Genomic DNA, 17421 nt, shown 5'->3' on the forward strand with positions numbered 1-17421 from the left:
TATTAAGAACATGAGTAAGGTGTCTGGTTACATGAGTCAGCTCTTTAGCGGTGATCTGTGAGATTTTGGCGCACCCATCTCCTGAGCAGTAAACACTGAACCCAATTTGTAGTCTTTTATCCCTCACCCCCTTCCCACCCTTTCCTCCTGAGTCCCCGAGTCTATTATGTCATTCTTGGAATGCATATATTTTTAATTAAAAAAAATACATTCCCACTTTAGGTCTTGTAGTAGCCAGAACGATTCCTCTCCCCACCTCTCTCACTCCCATGCACGTCCCTGATCTAACTCTTGGGACCTATAATACATTACCTTAGATAGCAAAGAAGATCTTACAGATTAAGGTTAAGGACCTTGAAATGGGGAGATTATATTGGATTACCCAGGTGAGCCCAATGTAATCACGTTAGTCCTTTAACATCAGAGGACTTCCAGGCTTTAGGAAGAGAGAGCTGACCATTGCTGGCTGTGAAGATGGAGGAAGAGGGCCAAGAAGCAACCAAGGAATGATCTCTTGAAGTTAGAGGTGGCAAGGGTGGTCTCTGAAAGTTGGAAGTGACAAAGAAGCAGAAGCCCACTAGAGCCTCCAGAAAGGTATATAGCCCTGTGGCTGGTGAGACCCTTGTAGGCCCATGTCAACCTAAATGTAAAGTAAAGAACTTGCATTGTTTTAAGCCACTAAGTTCGTGACAGTTTGTTAGAGAAGCAATCAAAGCTATTAATAGAGGTCTCACTTAGGCTTTATGATCACAGTTTCATTCAATATCAAAGCAAGAACCGCCTGGAGCTATGCTGCCTCTCAGAGACTCTGCATGATGGTAGGACACAGTTTTGGATTTTGTCTCAGGACCTAAGGGGAAAGGCATCATTTCTGCTGATAATCTATTGTATTACTCAGAAACCAGAAGATCTACTCTGTTCACCTAACTGAGATGGTCGCTAGTGCTTCTGGCCTCCAGTGAGTGTCTTCAGGCCCTTCAAAGAGTTTCTCAGTTAGGAGCTTTTGGAAATGGCCGCTATGCCTTTCATGGTTAACCGGGACACATTTAGAGAGAGATGCACAAATATGTTCTGTAGAGAGGGCAAACCCTTAAGAAATATACATTCAACCATAAAATTGTCCACACTTCCTAAATGCAATAATTCCATTCTTGGGAATTCATTCTAAGGCACTTAAGTGCAAAGGTGCTAAAAAATATGTATGCAAATTTTCATGATAATATTCTCTACAATAAAGGAACCAGCCAAAATTCAAACTAAATGAAACCTTTAATAAATGACGATTCTGCGCCGGTATGGAACATTAAAAATTACAGTTGTTTATACTACAGAAGTATAGCGAATGTTCCTGTTACACTCAATGAAAAGAGTATGTTAAAAAATAGCATTCAGGCCGGGTGTGGTGGCTTAGGCCTGTAATCCTAGCACTTAGAGAGGCCAAGGCGGGTGGATCGCTTGAGGCCAGGAGTCCGAAACCAATCTGGCCAACATGGTAAAACCCCGTCTCCACTAAAAATACAAAAATTAACCAGGCAAGGTGGCGAGTGCCTGCAATCCCAGCTACTCGGGAGGCTGAGCCAGGAGAATCACTTGAACCCTGGACAGCAGAGGTTGCAGTGAGCTGAGATCATCCCACCGTACTCCAGCCTGTGTGACAGAGCAAGACTCTGTCTCAAAAAAAAAAAAAAAAAAAATTGCATTCATTCAATAATCATTTATTGGCCAATGTATGTATCAGGTATTACCCTGAGCACCAACTAATGAAAGGGCACCAAAATAAATATATTCACTGTCCTTGTAAACGAAAGTATGCCACAACGGCAAAAATGTAACGTGATTGGGCCCGGCACAGTGGCTCACACCTGTACTGCAATCCCAGCATTTTGGGAGGCCAAAGCAGGCAGATCACGAGCTCAGGAGATCAAGACCATCCTGGCGAACACAGTGAAACCCCATCTCTACTAAAAACACAGAAAGTTAGCAAAGTGTGGTGGCACACACCTGTAGTCCCAGCTACTCGGGAGGCTGAGGCAGGAGAATCGCTTGAACCCAGGAGGCGGAGGTTGCAGTGAGCCAAGATCATGCCACTGCACTCCAGCGTGGGCTACAGAGCGAGACTCTGTCTCAAAAAAAAAAAAAAAAGTGAAATGATCTATTCAGGTGGTAGGTAATATATTAAAAAAAGCAAGCAAGTTGTTTTGTTAAGAGTATGGTTAATATTCTACTTAATCTCCTTACATTACCTTTTCAGTTATGATAATTATATTAAAGTATAGAGCAGGAAGAAACATAGACCTCTAGATCCAAGTCATGATGCCGTAGACTCCCCACTGGGGAAGCCGGCCCTGAACACATTGTTTAGAAACACAACAAACAACACCTCTTCCCCACAGGACATACAGTCACTCCCAGGGGCGGGGGGTCAGCTTTGGGAGGCCACCTTTGTGCCTGAACTGACACCCTCTGTATATCTAGGAAACTTTCACAGAACTGACTAAGCTGGCCCTGAAAGACAGCAACTCCTGTCTCTACCTGTCCCCCGGTGCTGGGAAGGTAACTATGAAAGCAGACGTGTTGCCATGCTCATCGTTTTTATGCTGCTGTCAGTGTTTTTATGCAAGCCACATGCACTGGCTTCCATCTCCCTGTGTGGACAAGGAGACTCTGAGCTTGTTCTTTTTTTTTGAAACAGAGGCTTGCTCTGTCACCCAGGCTGGAGTGCAGTGTCACCATCTCGGCTCACTGCAAACTCCACCTCCTGGGTTCAAGTGATTCTCCTGTCTCAGCCTCTCAAGTAGCTGAGATTACAGGTACCTGCCACCATGCCTGACTAATTTTTGTATTTTTTAGTAGAGACAGGGTTTCACCATGTTGGCCAGGCTGGTCTTGAACTCCTGACCTCAGGTGATCCACCCCGAGCACCAAGTAATGAAAGGACACCAAAATAAATATATTCACTGCCCTTGTAAACTGAAGTATGTCGTGATGTCAAAAATGTAAAGTGATCATGCTGTACGTGGTGGTTCATGCATGTAATCCCAGCACTTTGGGAGGCTGAATTGAGCAGATCACCTGAGGTCAGGAGTTCAAGACCAGTCTGTCTAACGTGGCGAAATCCTGTCTTTACTAAAAATACAAAAAAATTAGCTGGGCATTAGGAAGTAGAGACTGAGGTGAGCTGTGATCATGCCACTACACTCCAGCCTGGGCACAAGACCCTGTCTTGAAAAAAAAAGAAAGAAAGAAAAGTGGGGGGAGAGAGAGAGAGATGACATCACAGAAAAGGATACTAGATTAAGAAGGCACATCTGACTCTTTCTCCCTAATTTCCACTGAAATGACAAGAAAATGTAAAAACAGAGTTCAACTTGCAGCATCCTAGTGGAAAATGCACCATCGAAGTCCAAAAATTCTAAGGATTTTCCTGCCTGACATACAAGTCACATGGGATCAGAATATTGGGAGGAAAGATAAAGCTTATCTCTGGATCACTCACTGCTTTCTCTCCCTTTTCTGTCTGCAATTTTCAGTGACTTTGCAAGGTGGCAAGCCAAGAAACAACCTCTCTCCCAGATTCCATCAGTCTTCATAGATGTCTATCTCTGATCGAGACAGAAACTAGTATCATTCATCCATTCACAAACCACTTAGCAAACATGCTTTGAGTACCTCCTGGATGCCAACCTCTAAGCAACCTCGTAGCACTGCTCAGCACTGTGGAAGGTACTTACATAGTCTCTGTCTTCAAAGAGCTTAGAGTCTAATGGGACAGGCTATGGAAGCTAAGATAGGCCAATGACCCTATTCGAAGCTAAGAAGGATACTTACTATTCTGGACGACAAAATATAAATTCCAAAGACTCTGACTGATAAAGCTGCCAGCCTGACATGAACAACATGCAATAGAAATCAATTCTATTTAAGTAGACTTTATTGAGCATCTATGCTTTAAAAAAATACAGCATGGATTTTAAAGAGAAAGGAGTTTGGAGACAGGGCAAAGGTAGGAGCATCTCTGCAACAGGAGGGTGAAAACTATTCCTGGTGATGGAGGAACTAGACGAGTCCTCTAAGTTCTGCAGGGCACGAGAGTAACAAACGTGGGCACACAAAATGTGTTTGCTGAATTGAACTCAAGTTTGTTCCAGGCTAGGAATACACAGAGGAATAAGATGGTAGCAAAGACACACAACAGTTATACCAAACGAGGTACCTAGAGGGAGAGAGACTTTGTCACCTGTCGGGTATGGAACAACTAATAAGGGTGCAATTTCTGAAGGGCAAACTGAGGAGTGAGGAGTTTTCTAGATAGCCAAAAGAGAGGAGATTATTCCAGGCAGAGGAAACCTGTAGATGAAATACAGAGGTATGAAAATAGGGCACATTTGGCTGGGCGCAGTGGCTCACACCTGTAATTCCAGCACTTTGGGAGGACAAGGCGGGTGGATGGTTTGAGGACAGGAGTTTGAGACCAGCCTGGCCAACAAGGTGAAACCCTGTCTCTACCAAAAATATAAAAATTAGCCGGGCATGGTGATGGGCGCCTGTAATCCCAGCTACTTGGGAAGCTGAGAGAGGAGAATCACTTGAACCCGGGAGGTAGAGGTTGCAGTGAGCCAAGACCGTGTACTCCAGCCCAGCGAACAAAAGTGAAAACTTCACTAGAAAGAAGGGAAGAATCACAAGAAGGAGGGGAGTGCAGGGAAGGAGAGGGGAGGGGAAGGGAGTGCAGGGGAGGGGAGGGGAGTGCAGGGGAGGGGAGGGGAGTGCAGGGGAGGGGAGGGGAGTGCAGGGGAGGGGAGGGGAGGGGAGGGGAGTGCAGGGGAGGGGAGGGGAGTGCAGGGGAGGGGCAATCAAGAAACAAGCAAGTAGTCCATTAAACATATTAGAACACAGGAAAAATATATATGGGAAGGGTCTGGACATCAGGCTTAAAAGTTGAAAGCAACTTAACCATGGCCTTGGGGTGAGACTGGTGTGAAGCCATCCTGCACGTGACATCTGATCACCCCACTGATTCTCAGTTGATTTGCTTAGGAATTTCAACCTTAAGTTAACGGTGATGGGGCATTCAGGAAGGATGCTGAGAGGAAGAATGGGATGTTATCTGGAGTGAGGAAGGAACAGAGAAGGGTTGAAGGGGTCTAATAAGTTACCCGCTGCTTCCTGCTTCAGTTTGAATAATTTTAGAAATGAAACAAAAACTATATGAAAACGTGTGAAAGGAAACTATCTTGGGCCCCCAAAATCACTAAGATAAAGGGAAAATTCGTGCTGGAAACTGCTCAGGGCAAACTTGCCTCCCATTCTACTCAGTCATGCCTCTGCTCACTGACATAGATGCATATTCTGATTGCCTCCTTTCAAGGCGTATTAGAAACTCAAAAGAATGCAACCATTTGTCCCTGACCTACCAGTGATCCTGAAGACCCCTCCTTGCTTTGAGTTGTCCCTGCCTTTCTGGACAGAACCAATGTACTTCTTACATATATTGATTGACGTCTCATGTCTCCCTAAAATGTATAAAACCAAGCTGTGCCCCGACCACCTTGGGCACACATCACCAGGACGTCATGAGGCTGTGTCATGGAGGCGTGTCCTCAACATTGGCAAAATAAACTTTTTTTTTTTGAGATGGAGTTTCGCTCTTGTTACCCAGGCTGGAGTGCAATGGCACGATCTCGGCTCACCGCAACCTCCGCCTCCTGGGTTCAGGCAATTCTCCTGCCTCAGCCTCCTGAGTAGTTGGGATTACAGGCACACGCCACCATGCCCAGCTAATTTTTTGTATTTTTAGTAGAGACGGGGTTTCACCATGTTGACCAGGATGGTCTCAATCTCTTGACCTCGTGATCCACCCGCCTTCTACATTAACTGAAAACTGTCTCAGATTGTCTGGGTTTACAAACCAAAATATCATCCTTATCACAGATGAAGCTTATATTGAAAAATAGGGCTGACATCTGATCAGAACAACACTCACTCATGTGCCAATCATTATGATCAGGAGACAAAATCACCTTGGTTACCCAGGCCAGGGTCATAGTTTCTGACCCACATGGACCAAGTATGACCTAAGTACATTCCTTCAGAAATGTGAGGCACTGTTACCAAAACTGGAGAGATGGGTCCCAAACAGCAAAAGCAACCACGTCTGCTACCTTCGTGTGTGTGTGCTGTGTGTGTTCACTTACCTAGCTCTCACATGACTCCTTTATGATACAGTTTGATCACTCTGCTTTGATGAGAAAAATTTGGAGGAATCTGGATTTTCATGTTGCTTTGAACAGGTCACTTTCCCTTTCTCACCACAAGAAAACGCCACGAAATAAAAATTCTCTTGCCCATTCCTTTGCATTAGGAAGGCTGGGCTCATAAATGAGCTCATGCCTGTAAAGTGATATGATCTCCTGAAGACAAAGGCTATATAAATATACAGGACTATTAGCCAAGCCACTCAAAACTAGTCTGTTCATGGATAGACTGGAAAGCAAACAGGGCCAGGGAAGACTAAGAGGACTCCTCATTTCCAAGGCCCACAGGGCTCCTTTACTTCCTGACATCTAGCGTGGTTACCTCCCCCTAACATCCATACACAGCCAGGAGGGACAGGTGAGCCAATTCAGACTCCTTGGAATGAAGGATTAAAACATTTGGAGAGCAGAATTCTAAGCAATTGCCATATTGAAGGGTTTTCTAGAAAGATAATTAAAGAGAAATCATGTTTGGGTTTGATACACTGATGGTTGTTCACCCACCCTAATACACTCATCAACATTCCCATATACACTGTCAATAAAGAACTCTCAAGTTCAACAAAACAAGAAAAGGGTCTTCTATCTAATGTTTGATTTCTTTTTTTAAGTTTTGTTTAGAGACAGGATCTTGCTCTGTCACCCAGGAACACAGTGATGTAATCACAGCTCACTGCAGTCTCAAACTACTGGGCTCAAGCGATTGCTTGGCCTCCCAAAGTGCTGGGATTATAGGCCTGAGCCCCTGTGCCTGGCCCTTATGTTTTTATTTCCTAAGAAGAAAGAGAAGAAAGGAAAAAAGGAGGGAGAAGAAGACTGTCTTAGTTCATTTTGCCACTATAATAAAGTACCAGAGAGTGAATCATTTAGTTTTTTTTTCCTGAAGGAAGTCTGCCCCATTGCTGGACAGTCTTTCTTTTTTAAATTGTACTTTAGGTTCTGGGGTACATGTGCATATCATGCAGAATTATTGCATAGATACATACATGGCAAGGAGGTTTGCTGCCTCCTTCCCCTGTCACCTATATCTGGCATTTCTCCCCATGTTATCCCTCCCCAACCTCCCCACCCCTGCTGTCCCTCCCTTAGCCCCCCACCCAGTGTGTGATGCTCCCTTCCCTGCGTTCTTCTCATTGTTCAACACCCATCTATGAGCGAGAACATTTGGTATTTGGTTTTCTGTTATTGTGTCAGTTTGCTGAGAATGATGGTTTCCAGATTCATCAATGTCCCTACAAGGTGAATAATTTATAAAGGACAGAAATTTTTATTTTCTCACACTTCTGGAGGCTGGGAAGTCCAAAGCAGGTTTGGTGTCTGGTAAAGGCCCATTCTTCAAAGATTGAGCCATCTAGGTGTCCTCACCTAACAGAAGATATGGAAAGACTGAAAGGTGCTATCAGGGCAGCAGAGAAGAAGAGAGTAAACATATTTCCTCAAGCCCTTTTATAAGGTCTGCTGTAATCGTACCCATGAGGGCTCCACCCTCTTGACTTAATTAATGCTAAGAGGCAGAATCCCTTAACACTAATCACACTGGCCATTACATTTTAACACAGGACAACTGGGGGACACATTCAGACCACAACAGAGAGGGAAAGGAAAAGAGAGAAAGGGAAAACCTTACTTCCAGTCTTCTCTTTTGCCTCTTAGAAATCATAGATTTTAGACCTGGAAAGAATCTCAGAGGTCAATCTAGCCATCTCCATGAACCCCTTTCCTTTTAAAAATTATATAAGGGTGATGAGGACCAGTGAGGCAAACTAAAATTTCTAAGCTTACACAGCCTATTGGTAGCACAACAGAATTAGGATTCAGGTTTCCTGCCTCCCAGCTAGGTACTGTTTTTTTTTTGAGACAGTCTTGCTATGTCACCCTGTGGCGCAATCACAGCTCGCTGCAACCTCTCCCTCCCAGGTTCAAGTGATTCTCCTGCCTCAGCCTTCAGAGTAGCTGGGATTACAGGCCCCCACCACCATGCCCAGCTAATTCTCACATTTTTAGTAGAGACAGGGTCTCACCACGTTGGCCAGGCTGGTCTCAAACTCCTGACTTCATGATCTACTGCTTCAGCCTCCCGAAGTGCTAGGATTACAGGGATGGGCCACCGCGCCCGCCCCCCCCCCACCTTGCTTGCTACTTTTTACATGAAGTCATCCTGTCTCCCATTCAGTTTTATGACCTTGAGCAAGTCACCCACCAGTCAACAAATATTTTTTAAGACATAACAACAAGCAACAAAATAACCAACCATAATAAATTTAAACAAATAAAAAGCTTATTTTTGTTTCATAACAAGAAGTCAGGAGGTAGACACAGTCACTGGTATTGGTTCAGAGGTTTAACGATGCCATGATGGACCCAAAGAATTCTATCTTTCAATTCCATCGTGTTTGTTGTTGGCTCTTATCTACATGACTGTTGTCTCATGGTTGCAAAACGGCCACTGTAGCTCCAGGTATCACATATTTTTTCAACATTTCATTTAACACTTTTAAAGCCCCATGCATATAATAAGATACTTTGATTTTACAACCATGATAGCTGTATTCTTTTGTAGATGTTCCATCAAACTGAGGGAAATCATTCCCTTTATAGTTGATAAAGGCTTTTTTTAAAAAAATCATGAATGGGTCTTGAATTTTGCCAAATATTTTATTACATTGACTGAGATCATATGAATCATATGAATTTTCTTCTTTATTGTGTTTATGTAGTGAATGACATCGATTGATTTTCAAATGTTGAGCTAACTTTGCATTCCTCGAAAAAAATCTCACCTGGTTATGCTGCCTTGCTCTTTTCAGAGGTTGCTGGATTTGATTTGCCAATTTTGTTTTTTTGTTTTTTGGGTTTTTTTTTTTTTTTTTTAGATGGAGTCTCACTCTGTCACCCAGTCTCTATGCAGTGGCACAATCTCGGCTCACTTCAACTTTCACCTCAAGCAATTCCCTGCCTCAGCCTCCTGAGTAGCTGAGATTACAGGTGCCCACCACCTTGCCTGGCTAATTTTTGTATTTTTAGTAGAGACGGAGTTTCACCATATTCGCCAGGCTGGTCTCAAATTCCTGATCTCTGGTGATCTGCCCACCTCAGCCTCCCGAAGTGCTGGGATTATAGGCATGAGCCACTGCACCCAACCTGGATTGGCCAATATTTTGTTAAAGTTTTTGCATCCGTGTAAGAAATATAGGTGTGTGATTTTCTTTCCTTTTTATTTCTTGACATCAGGATTATTCTGAACTTACAGATAAAAAAGTGTTCTTCGTTTTTCGAAAAGAGTTTATATAAAATCAATATATCTTTCTTAAATGATTGATAAACATGTACTAGTGAAACCATCTTGCTCTGGAATTTTCTCTAGGGACCTTAAAGATATGAGGTGATTCAAATGTTCTACTTCTTCCTGTACCTGTTTTGGAAAGTTGTATTTTTCAAGTATTTTTTCCATTTAATGTATATTGTTGAAACTGTCAGCATAAAGTTAGTCATAATGTTTTCTTATATTTTAAATTTCTGTATATCAGTAGGGAAATTCCTCTTTTATTCTTGGTATTTGTTATTTGTGTTTTTTTCTCTTGATCAATCTCACTAGGGGTTTAGCAATTTTGTTAATATTTTCAAAGAACCAACTTGTGAATTGGCTAACGTCTCACATTATTTTTTATTATTTTTTCTCCTATTCACTTTGGATTTAATTTGCTTTCTTGTTCGAACTTCATAAGGTGGAAACTTAGATAATTGATTTCAAACCTTTTTTCTTTACTAACATAAATTTTTAAAGCTATACATTTCTCTTTAACGACTGCTCTGGCTGCATTCCACAAATTTTGATGTAGTTTCACTATCATTCTATATCCAGTGTTTGTTTGTTTTCTGAGACAGAGTCTCGCTCTGTCGCCCAGGCTAGAGTGCAGTGGCATGGTCCTGGCTCATTGCAAACACTGCCTCCTGGGTTCAAATGATTCTCCTGCCTCAGCCTCCCGAGTAGCTGGGATTACAGGCATGCCACCACGCCCAGCTAATTTTTGTATTTTTAGTAGAGAGAGGGTTTCACCATGTTGGCCCAGCTGGTCTGGAACTCCTGACTTCGTGATCCACCAACCTTGGCCTTCCAAACTGCTGGGATTACAGGCATGAGCCACCGCACTCAGCCCAGTGTTTTCTAATGTTCTTACAACCATGCCTGGCATAAAGTAGTTAGCGAGTGTTCCCTCTTGTTAGCTCCAGTATTTGTTTCTCTTGTTAACAAGTGAGAACAATCCCCTTCGGAGCCTCTTTGCTGTTTCCACTGACTGAAATACTATTCCTTCATATAGGCCAAGAATTCTAATAAATTTCCATTCATTGTGCAGGTGTGACCTCAGACATCACTACCTCAAAGAAGCTTTCCCTGATGAACCAGACCAAAATGGTCCTCTCATGTACTAAGTTGAATAGAGACCACAACCACCCCCAAAAAATTCATGTCTGCCCAGAACCCATGAATGTGACCTTATTTGGAAATAGAGTCTTTGCATATAGAATCAAGTTAATATGAGATCATAAGGTCACACTGGAGACCAGGCATGGGGCTCACACCTGTAATCCCAGCACTTTGGGAGGCTGAGGCCCGCGGATTATGAGGTCAAGAGATCAAGACCAGAGCCTGGCCAACATGGTGAAACCTCATCTCTACTAAAAATACAAAAATCAGCGGGGTATGGTGGTGCACACCTTTAGTTCCAACTACTCAAGAAGCTGAGGAAAGAGAATCGCTTGAACCTGGGAGGTGGAGGCTGCAGTGAGCCGAGATCACGCCACTGCACTCCAGCCTGAACCCAGGAGGCAGAGGTTGCAGTGAGCGGAGATCGTGCCACTACAGTCCAGCCTGGGCAACAGAGTGAGACTCCATCTCAGAGAGAGAGAAAAAATGCCAGACTAGTGTATATGATCACACCATTCATATTTGATCACACCCCGCTGATTTTTGCATATGGAATCAAGTTAATATGAGATCATAAGGTCACACTGGAGACCAGGCATGGGGCTCACACCTGTAATCAAATATATGATCAAATATATGATCACACCTGGGCGACAGAGTGAGACTCCTCAAAAAAAAAAAAAGATCACACTGGATTAGGACGAGCCTTAAATCTAATATGACTGGTGTCTTTATGAGAAGAAAGAAACTTAGAGACAGAGACCCAGACACACAGAGATAACACCATGTGACAACAAATTCAGAGACCGAAGTGATGCCTCTACAAACTGAGGAACACCACGGATGGCCAGCAGCCACCGGAAGCTAGGAAAGGGCAAAGAAGGATCCTCCCCTAGATCTTTAGAGACAGCACGGCCCTGCTGACACCTTGATTTCAGGCTTCCACCACCTAGAACTGGAAGACAGTCAGTTCTCCTGCTTTAAGCCACTCAATTTAGGGCAATTCGTCACTGTAGCTCTAGAATGTAATGCACGAAGTTACATGTTTCCATACTATCCAATATTTTTCTTTCCTAGCTCTTATCAGATTAATACATATGAATTATCAGGAAATATGAATGGTGTGATCATATACACTAGTCTGGCATTTTTTCTCTTTCTCTCTCTGAGACAGTCTCACTCTGTTGCCCAGGCTGGACCGTAGTGGCATGATCTCCTCTCACTGCAACCTCTGCCTCCTGGGTTTAAGCAATTCTCCTGTCTCAGCCTCTTGAGTAGCTGGGATTACAGGCACAAAAAGCCACCGTGCCTGCCTAATTTGGGTATTTTAACAGAGATGGGATTTCACCTTATTGTTAAGGCTGGTCTTATACGCCTAACCTCAAGCAATCCACCTGCCTAGTCTGACCGGCCTAGTCTGGCATTTCAGTAGAGGCCTCCTTAAGAAAGACTATCATAACCCAGCCAGGCACAGTGGCTCATGCCTGTAATCCCAGAACTTTGGGAGGCCGAGGTAGGTGGATTATAAGGTCAGGAGATCAAGACCATCCTGACCAATGTGGTAAAACCCTGTCTCTACTAAAAATATAAAAATTAGCTGGGTGTGGCAGCACACACCTGTAGTTCCAGCTACTCGGGAGGCTAAGGCAGGAGAATTGTTTGAACCTGTGAGACAGAAGCTGCAGTGAGCCAAGATGGCACCACTGCACTCCAGCCTGGGCAACAGAGCGAAACTCGGTCTCAAAAAAAAAAAAAAAGCCAAGCACGGTGGCTCATGTCTGTAATCTCAGCATTTTGGGAGGCCAAGGCAGGTAGATAACCTGAGGTCAGGAGTTCAAGACCAGCCTGACCAACATAAAGAAACCCTGTCTCCACTAAAAATACAAATTTAGCTGGGTATGGTGGTGCATGCCTGTAATCACAGCTACTCAGGAGGCTGAGGTAGGAGAGTTGCTAGAACCTGGGAGGCAGAGACTGCAGTGAGCCAAATAGCGCCGTTGTACTCTAGCCTGGGCAACAAGAGTGAAACTGTGTCTCAAAACAAAGAAAGAAAGAAGGAAAGGAAGGGAAGGAAGGAGAGAAAGAAAGGAGGGAGAGAGGGAAAGAAGAAAGAAAGGAAAGAAAGAAAGAAAGAAAGAAAGAAAGAAAGAAAGAAAGAAAGAAAGAAAGAAAGAAAGAAAGAAAGAAAGTTACCATAACCCCAATCAGTGTCTCCAATGGTAAGGATTTTGAAAGGCAGATAATTTTAAAGGAGCCTATCCTTAAAATCACAGCATATCAGTGGCCAGCTTCAGCTTCTCAATGCTGGCCTTGGATCACAGGGTTTTCTAGTGTGTAAATTATCCAAACGAGTAATCTCTTATAGCAACAGATTGTCAAAAAAAAGACAGTGATGCGGGAGTCATGTGGAGTCAGAAACATTGGTTCTATTCTCCCCTCTACCTCCAGGAAGTCTTGGGCAATTCACCACACCCCTCTGGGTTCCAGGCTCTTAACTGTAAAAGAAGGTGATTGGGGCTAGACAGTAGAGTCACTTTGGCTCTTACCTTCTGTGGCTTCATGGTTTCTTCCATGAACAGTAGCTGAATCCAGGAAGAGGAGGTGACCCAGGCGGACCAAGAAGGATTCTGAGTTAAGATGCAGAATTGCCAGTTCTGGCTAAGCTTGTTTTACTTGATCAATGGAACAGAACAGATATTTCTAGTGCTCTTGCTTTTAAAAATGTTTTAAAGTGGCTGGGTTGGCCGGTCACTTCCTATCTCCGGGCCACAGTGCATTCATCTGTATAAAAGACGGAAGAAAGATGGAACCCGGGATTCCCAAGGTCTCTTCAAGCTCTCAAGTACAAAGTTCTTTAACTTCAAAGCAGTTTATTGGTAAGCCAGAGAGAGGCCTCGAGCTAGGTATCGGTCATGGGGTGAATCTCAGGTACGCTCTTCCCTTTCTTTCTTCTCATAACCATTTCGTGCGCTGGAGAGGGATGGGGCAGTCTGTCTCTCCCAACGCAGGCTCTAACATATGCCATTGGCCTATGTTAGCCAAGAATGAAATCTTGGCTCTCCCTCTCACGAATTCATGAGAGATCTCAAGAGGACTGAGTAAGTGTGAGCCTCCGTTTCCCCATCTGTGAAACAGGGAGAGTTACCGGCAATGGTGTAAAAATGTCAAGAGTTGAGCAACAAGCGCTATTTTCTATAACCGTTAGGAGCACTAAGGAAAAATAAACTGCGGTGTCCTAAGTACGCTACGGCCCTCTAGTGACCAGACGAGCACCACGCCACAGTAGTGCCTCCGTGAAGCCGCTTCCACATTTCTCACGCACGGCGCGGTGGCATGGCCGCGCGGATCCACGGAACAGCCTAGCGCTCGGACGCCAATCATCGCGGATCAGGCTCAGCTCCCGGGCGCACTGCGCGCTCCTCGGCGTACGCGCTCCCGCCGCCAACGTGCGCGCTCCGGGCGCAGGCGGTGACGCCACGCTGGTGGGGGCTGTTTGGGGGTGCGGCTCCGGGAAAGGAGCGCGACCTCCAGGAAGACGGCTGGCCGTTGTTGCCGCCTCGGTGCGGTGGCCGTGATGCTGCCCGCTGGCGGTCCCCCGCTCCCGGGAGCCCCGGCCAGCCAAGCAGGTGAGGCCGTCATCCGGGGCCGGGTGAGAGGAGGGGGTAGGCCGAAGGGGTCGGCGTCGGCTGGTGGGTTGGAGCGGGCCGCGGACTAGCCTCTCGGCTCTGGGCGCCTGCCTACGCCCGCTCAGCCCCGCGGACCGCTTCCCGCCGCCCCGGCCGCGCGGCCACATCTGGGAGCCCGGGTACCAGCCCCCGTGAGCCCGGGGGGCCGGCGCGCTCCCCCAGCCCCTGGCAGGGGACACCTGGCGGTCGCGCGCGTCCGGTGACCGCGCAGGATCCCTCCCTCGAGTGGGCGGCGCCTGGCCGGGCAGCTGGGGATGCTGCACCGGGGACGCAGCCGGCCCTGCCTGCCGCTTTCAATGATGACATTCGCACGTCTTGTTTTCACTTCACTCTGCTTTTACAAGGTTTCTTGTTAGATTTCTTCTTGGAAGAATGGAGCTCATTGGGCAGTAAAGTGATGATATACAGCAATGTTTCTGAACTTGAGTAATGAGGGGACTCCTAGAGGGACGATTCTCAGATTGTCTAGAATGTGTCCCAGAACCCTTAGGGTACTCCAGACCTCAGTTAGATAAACCCTGTTGCAGAGTGTTTTCAGAGAACATTTATCACGAGGGAAGCCAAAGAGATGCTTTATAATTCAGGAACTTTCAGGCTGTAAGGTAAACTAGAGGTAACTGAAGAATTCAAAGGAGAGACTCAAAGCCCAGGTTAATTTCACATTGCAGTCTTTGTTGTCTTCTGCTTTCTGTGATGAAAATACCAAATTATCCAGCTTTAGAGAGGCCTAAAAGAATTATATTGTGTTACCGTATATTTGACTTTTTTTTGTATTTTGTTGATTCTATTTGACATTAAAATTATAAAATGGAATACTAATTTGTATAGTTTAATTTTTTCTCTGTTTATCTTAACATTGATTTATCTCTTATAGTTGTTGCTTATTGAATCTATGGCTTATATTCTTCTAGCCCTAATGGGAAAACAAGGGCCTGTGTGACCCAGGCCCTTGAGGATAAGGAAAAAGAAACTGCGGTGTCCTAAGTACGCTGCGGCTGGCTCGTGAGCAGACGAGCTGGTCCTCTAGGAAGGAGAGATGAAAGTGAAAATTTATCTAAGGATTTATATTCTCTACATATTTATTCAGCATGTTTATTTAAAATAGACTACCCATGAACAAAGAGATGATTCAAAGTGTGGGAAAAAATCAGGATGTGTGACAGGTTAAATCTTGACAAAGAAAAATGTCGGCCTGTGCCTTGAAAGAAGTACAATGTTGAGAGGAGGACACGGTGGTTGGGAGGAAGTGCAGTTAGTAAATTTGCCTGAGGCAGGCGTGGGGACAGCTTGTGTAGGAGAGAAGTAAGAGACCTGCGGCACTGGAGCGGAGAGATGGTATCTGGGACTGATGAGGGCCAGATTGCTGAGATAAGGTGAATCAGTTGATGGAGAAAAGGTTTCAGGTGCCACACAGGAAACTTGGTATTGATCCATGAGCTTCCAGAAGGTTCTTTCTTAGCTGGTCATATTTTGAAGGCTGTGTTTTACGAAGAGGTGCTTACAGAGCATAGTGTGCACAGTGAAGGCAGAAGGTGACAAGACATCTGTCTTGAGGTAGTGATGCCTGCTGTGGTCATCTTAGATATATGGGATAGCTGAAGAAGAATCTGCAGGCTCGGTGAATGATAAGATATGTCAACGCAGGAAGTGGGAATCAAAGCTGAGAGCCAGGTAATCCAGGTCAGTCAGTGGTGATTGGTGATACTCATCTTACATATGGAGAATTTGGAGGGTGATACTAGTTTGCATCAGAAGATTTCAACCCCAGACTTGGACGAAAGGTGTAAAAATGTCAAGAGTTGAGCAACAGTGCCCTGTTCTTATTAGATTTTGCAGTAGCAGGGCTTCAGTGAGCTTGGATTGTGGAACTGGAATTTGAGAAAAGTCAGAGTTGATGCAGGAAAAGTGTCCAGAAAAAGACTATTTAAAATGGGAACCAGAATATTGCAAATGAATAGTGAGAGGTAGGAAGAGGTTAAGGCGTTATGTTAAAAAATAATATGTTTAAAACAAATATTGACGATCATACAGATCATAAATGTAACTATGTACATGCTTCTTAAAGAGTGAATCAGGTTGTCTTCAGGGTTTTTTTTGTCACAGCTGAGTATCGGTGCTGCGTGGCAGCCTTCACATCGGCCACTCACTCTCAGAAAGATAGTTGTTTCCTGCAAAATGCTGTGGGAATGGTTGAGGGCATCTTTAATTTTTCCAGGTTCTCTTTAATCCTTTGATATTTAAGTCATTCTTTTCTGAAGTACCCCCTCCTTATGGCACCTCTCCTTATTCAGAGGCCAAGCTCTCCCAGAGGCTGACTTCTCTGTGGTTTTGTCTGTGATTTGAGAGTTCACTAATATCTGCTTCCTTGTATCTTGTATTTTTTCATTAGAGGAACCATTTCCCTTTGTGGTTGATTTGAATTGTTTTTGTTTTTTGTCTGTAGAACTGTCAGTGAGAGACTGACAAAGACATTGACACCTGACCATGGGCTTTATTCCAGTAAAGAACGTTCAGCCCAGCAGAGCCGCACTAGCTGAGATCATGAGAGTTAATGCATCTCTCTGGTTTTTAGGTCTAACACAATTTAGGCCTTTTTAAAACATGTAAGTTTTATGTAGTAGTACAGAATTTGCCTCCCAGCCCTGGTGCAAAGATTCTTAGCTGGAAGGAAAATTGGAATTTACATTTGAAAATCAGATTACCGTATTGTTAACTTTGGGACAATAATCCATCGTACTTTTGTCCTGAGTAAAAATTACAGTGCTTCAGCTTATAAGCTGTCCTATTTTCTTGCTTTTAAACACAAGTTTTGTAAATTAAAATATCTTTCCTTTTGATCGAGATCCTCACATATCTTAAAAAAAACAGTCCTGGCCGGGCATGGTGGCTCATGCCTGTAATCCCAGCGCTTTGGGAGGCCGAGGTGAGTGGATCACGAGGTCAAGAGATCAAGACCATCCTGGTCAACATGGTGAAACCCCGTCTTTACTAAAAATACAAAAAATTAGCTGGGCACGGTGGTGCGTGCCTGTAATCCCAGCTACTCAGGAGGCTG

The 17421-nt window shown here is 44.5% G+C and overlaps 2 protein-coding genes across 13 annotated transcripts in view; one reads left to right on the forward strand and one right to left on the reverse strand.

The window, feature by feature from the left end:
* SLC25A37 (solute carrier family 25 member 37) overlaps positions 1 to 14554 on the reverse strand; it is a 115017-nt gene extending 100463 nt beyond the window's left edge. The window contains exon 1 of one of the 2 annotated variants that reach the window (XM_008979113.5): positions 13227 to 14554. In XM_008979113.5, the coding sequence (XP_008977361.2) occupies positions 13227 to 13253 (27 nt within the window). In that variant the 5' untranslated portion in view covers positions 13254 to 14554. The remainder of the gene's footprint in view (positions 1 to 13226) is intronic. The other variant, XM_078347224.1, reaches the window with a different exon arrangement.
* ENTPD4 (ectonucleoside triphosphate diphosphohydrolase 4) overlaps positions 14176 to 17421 on the forward strand; it is a 32828-nt gene continuing 29582 nt past the window's right edge. For all 11 annotated transcript variants that reach the window (XM_008979117.5, XM_035270004.3, XM_078347223.1 and 8 more), the window contains exon 1: positions 14176 to 14306. The gene's annotated coding sequence lies outside the window, so the exon portion shown is untranslated. The remainder of the gene's footprint in view (positions 14307 to 17421) is intronic.

Source organism: Callithrix jacchus, chromosome 13 (genome assembly GCF_049354715.1).
Source record: "Callithrix jacchus isolate 240 chromosome 13, calJac240_pri, whole genome shotgun sequence".
NCBI classification, from domain to species: Eukaryota; Metazoa; Chordata; class Mammalia; order Primates; family Cebidae; genus Callithrix; species Callithrix jacchus.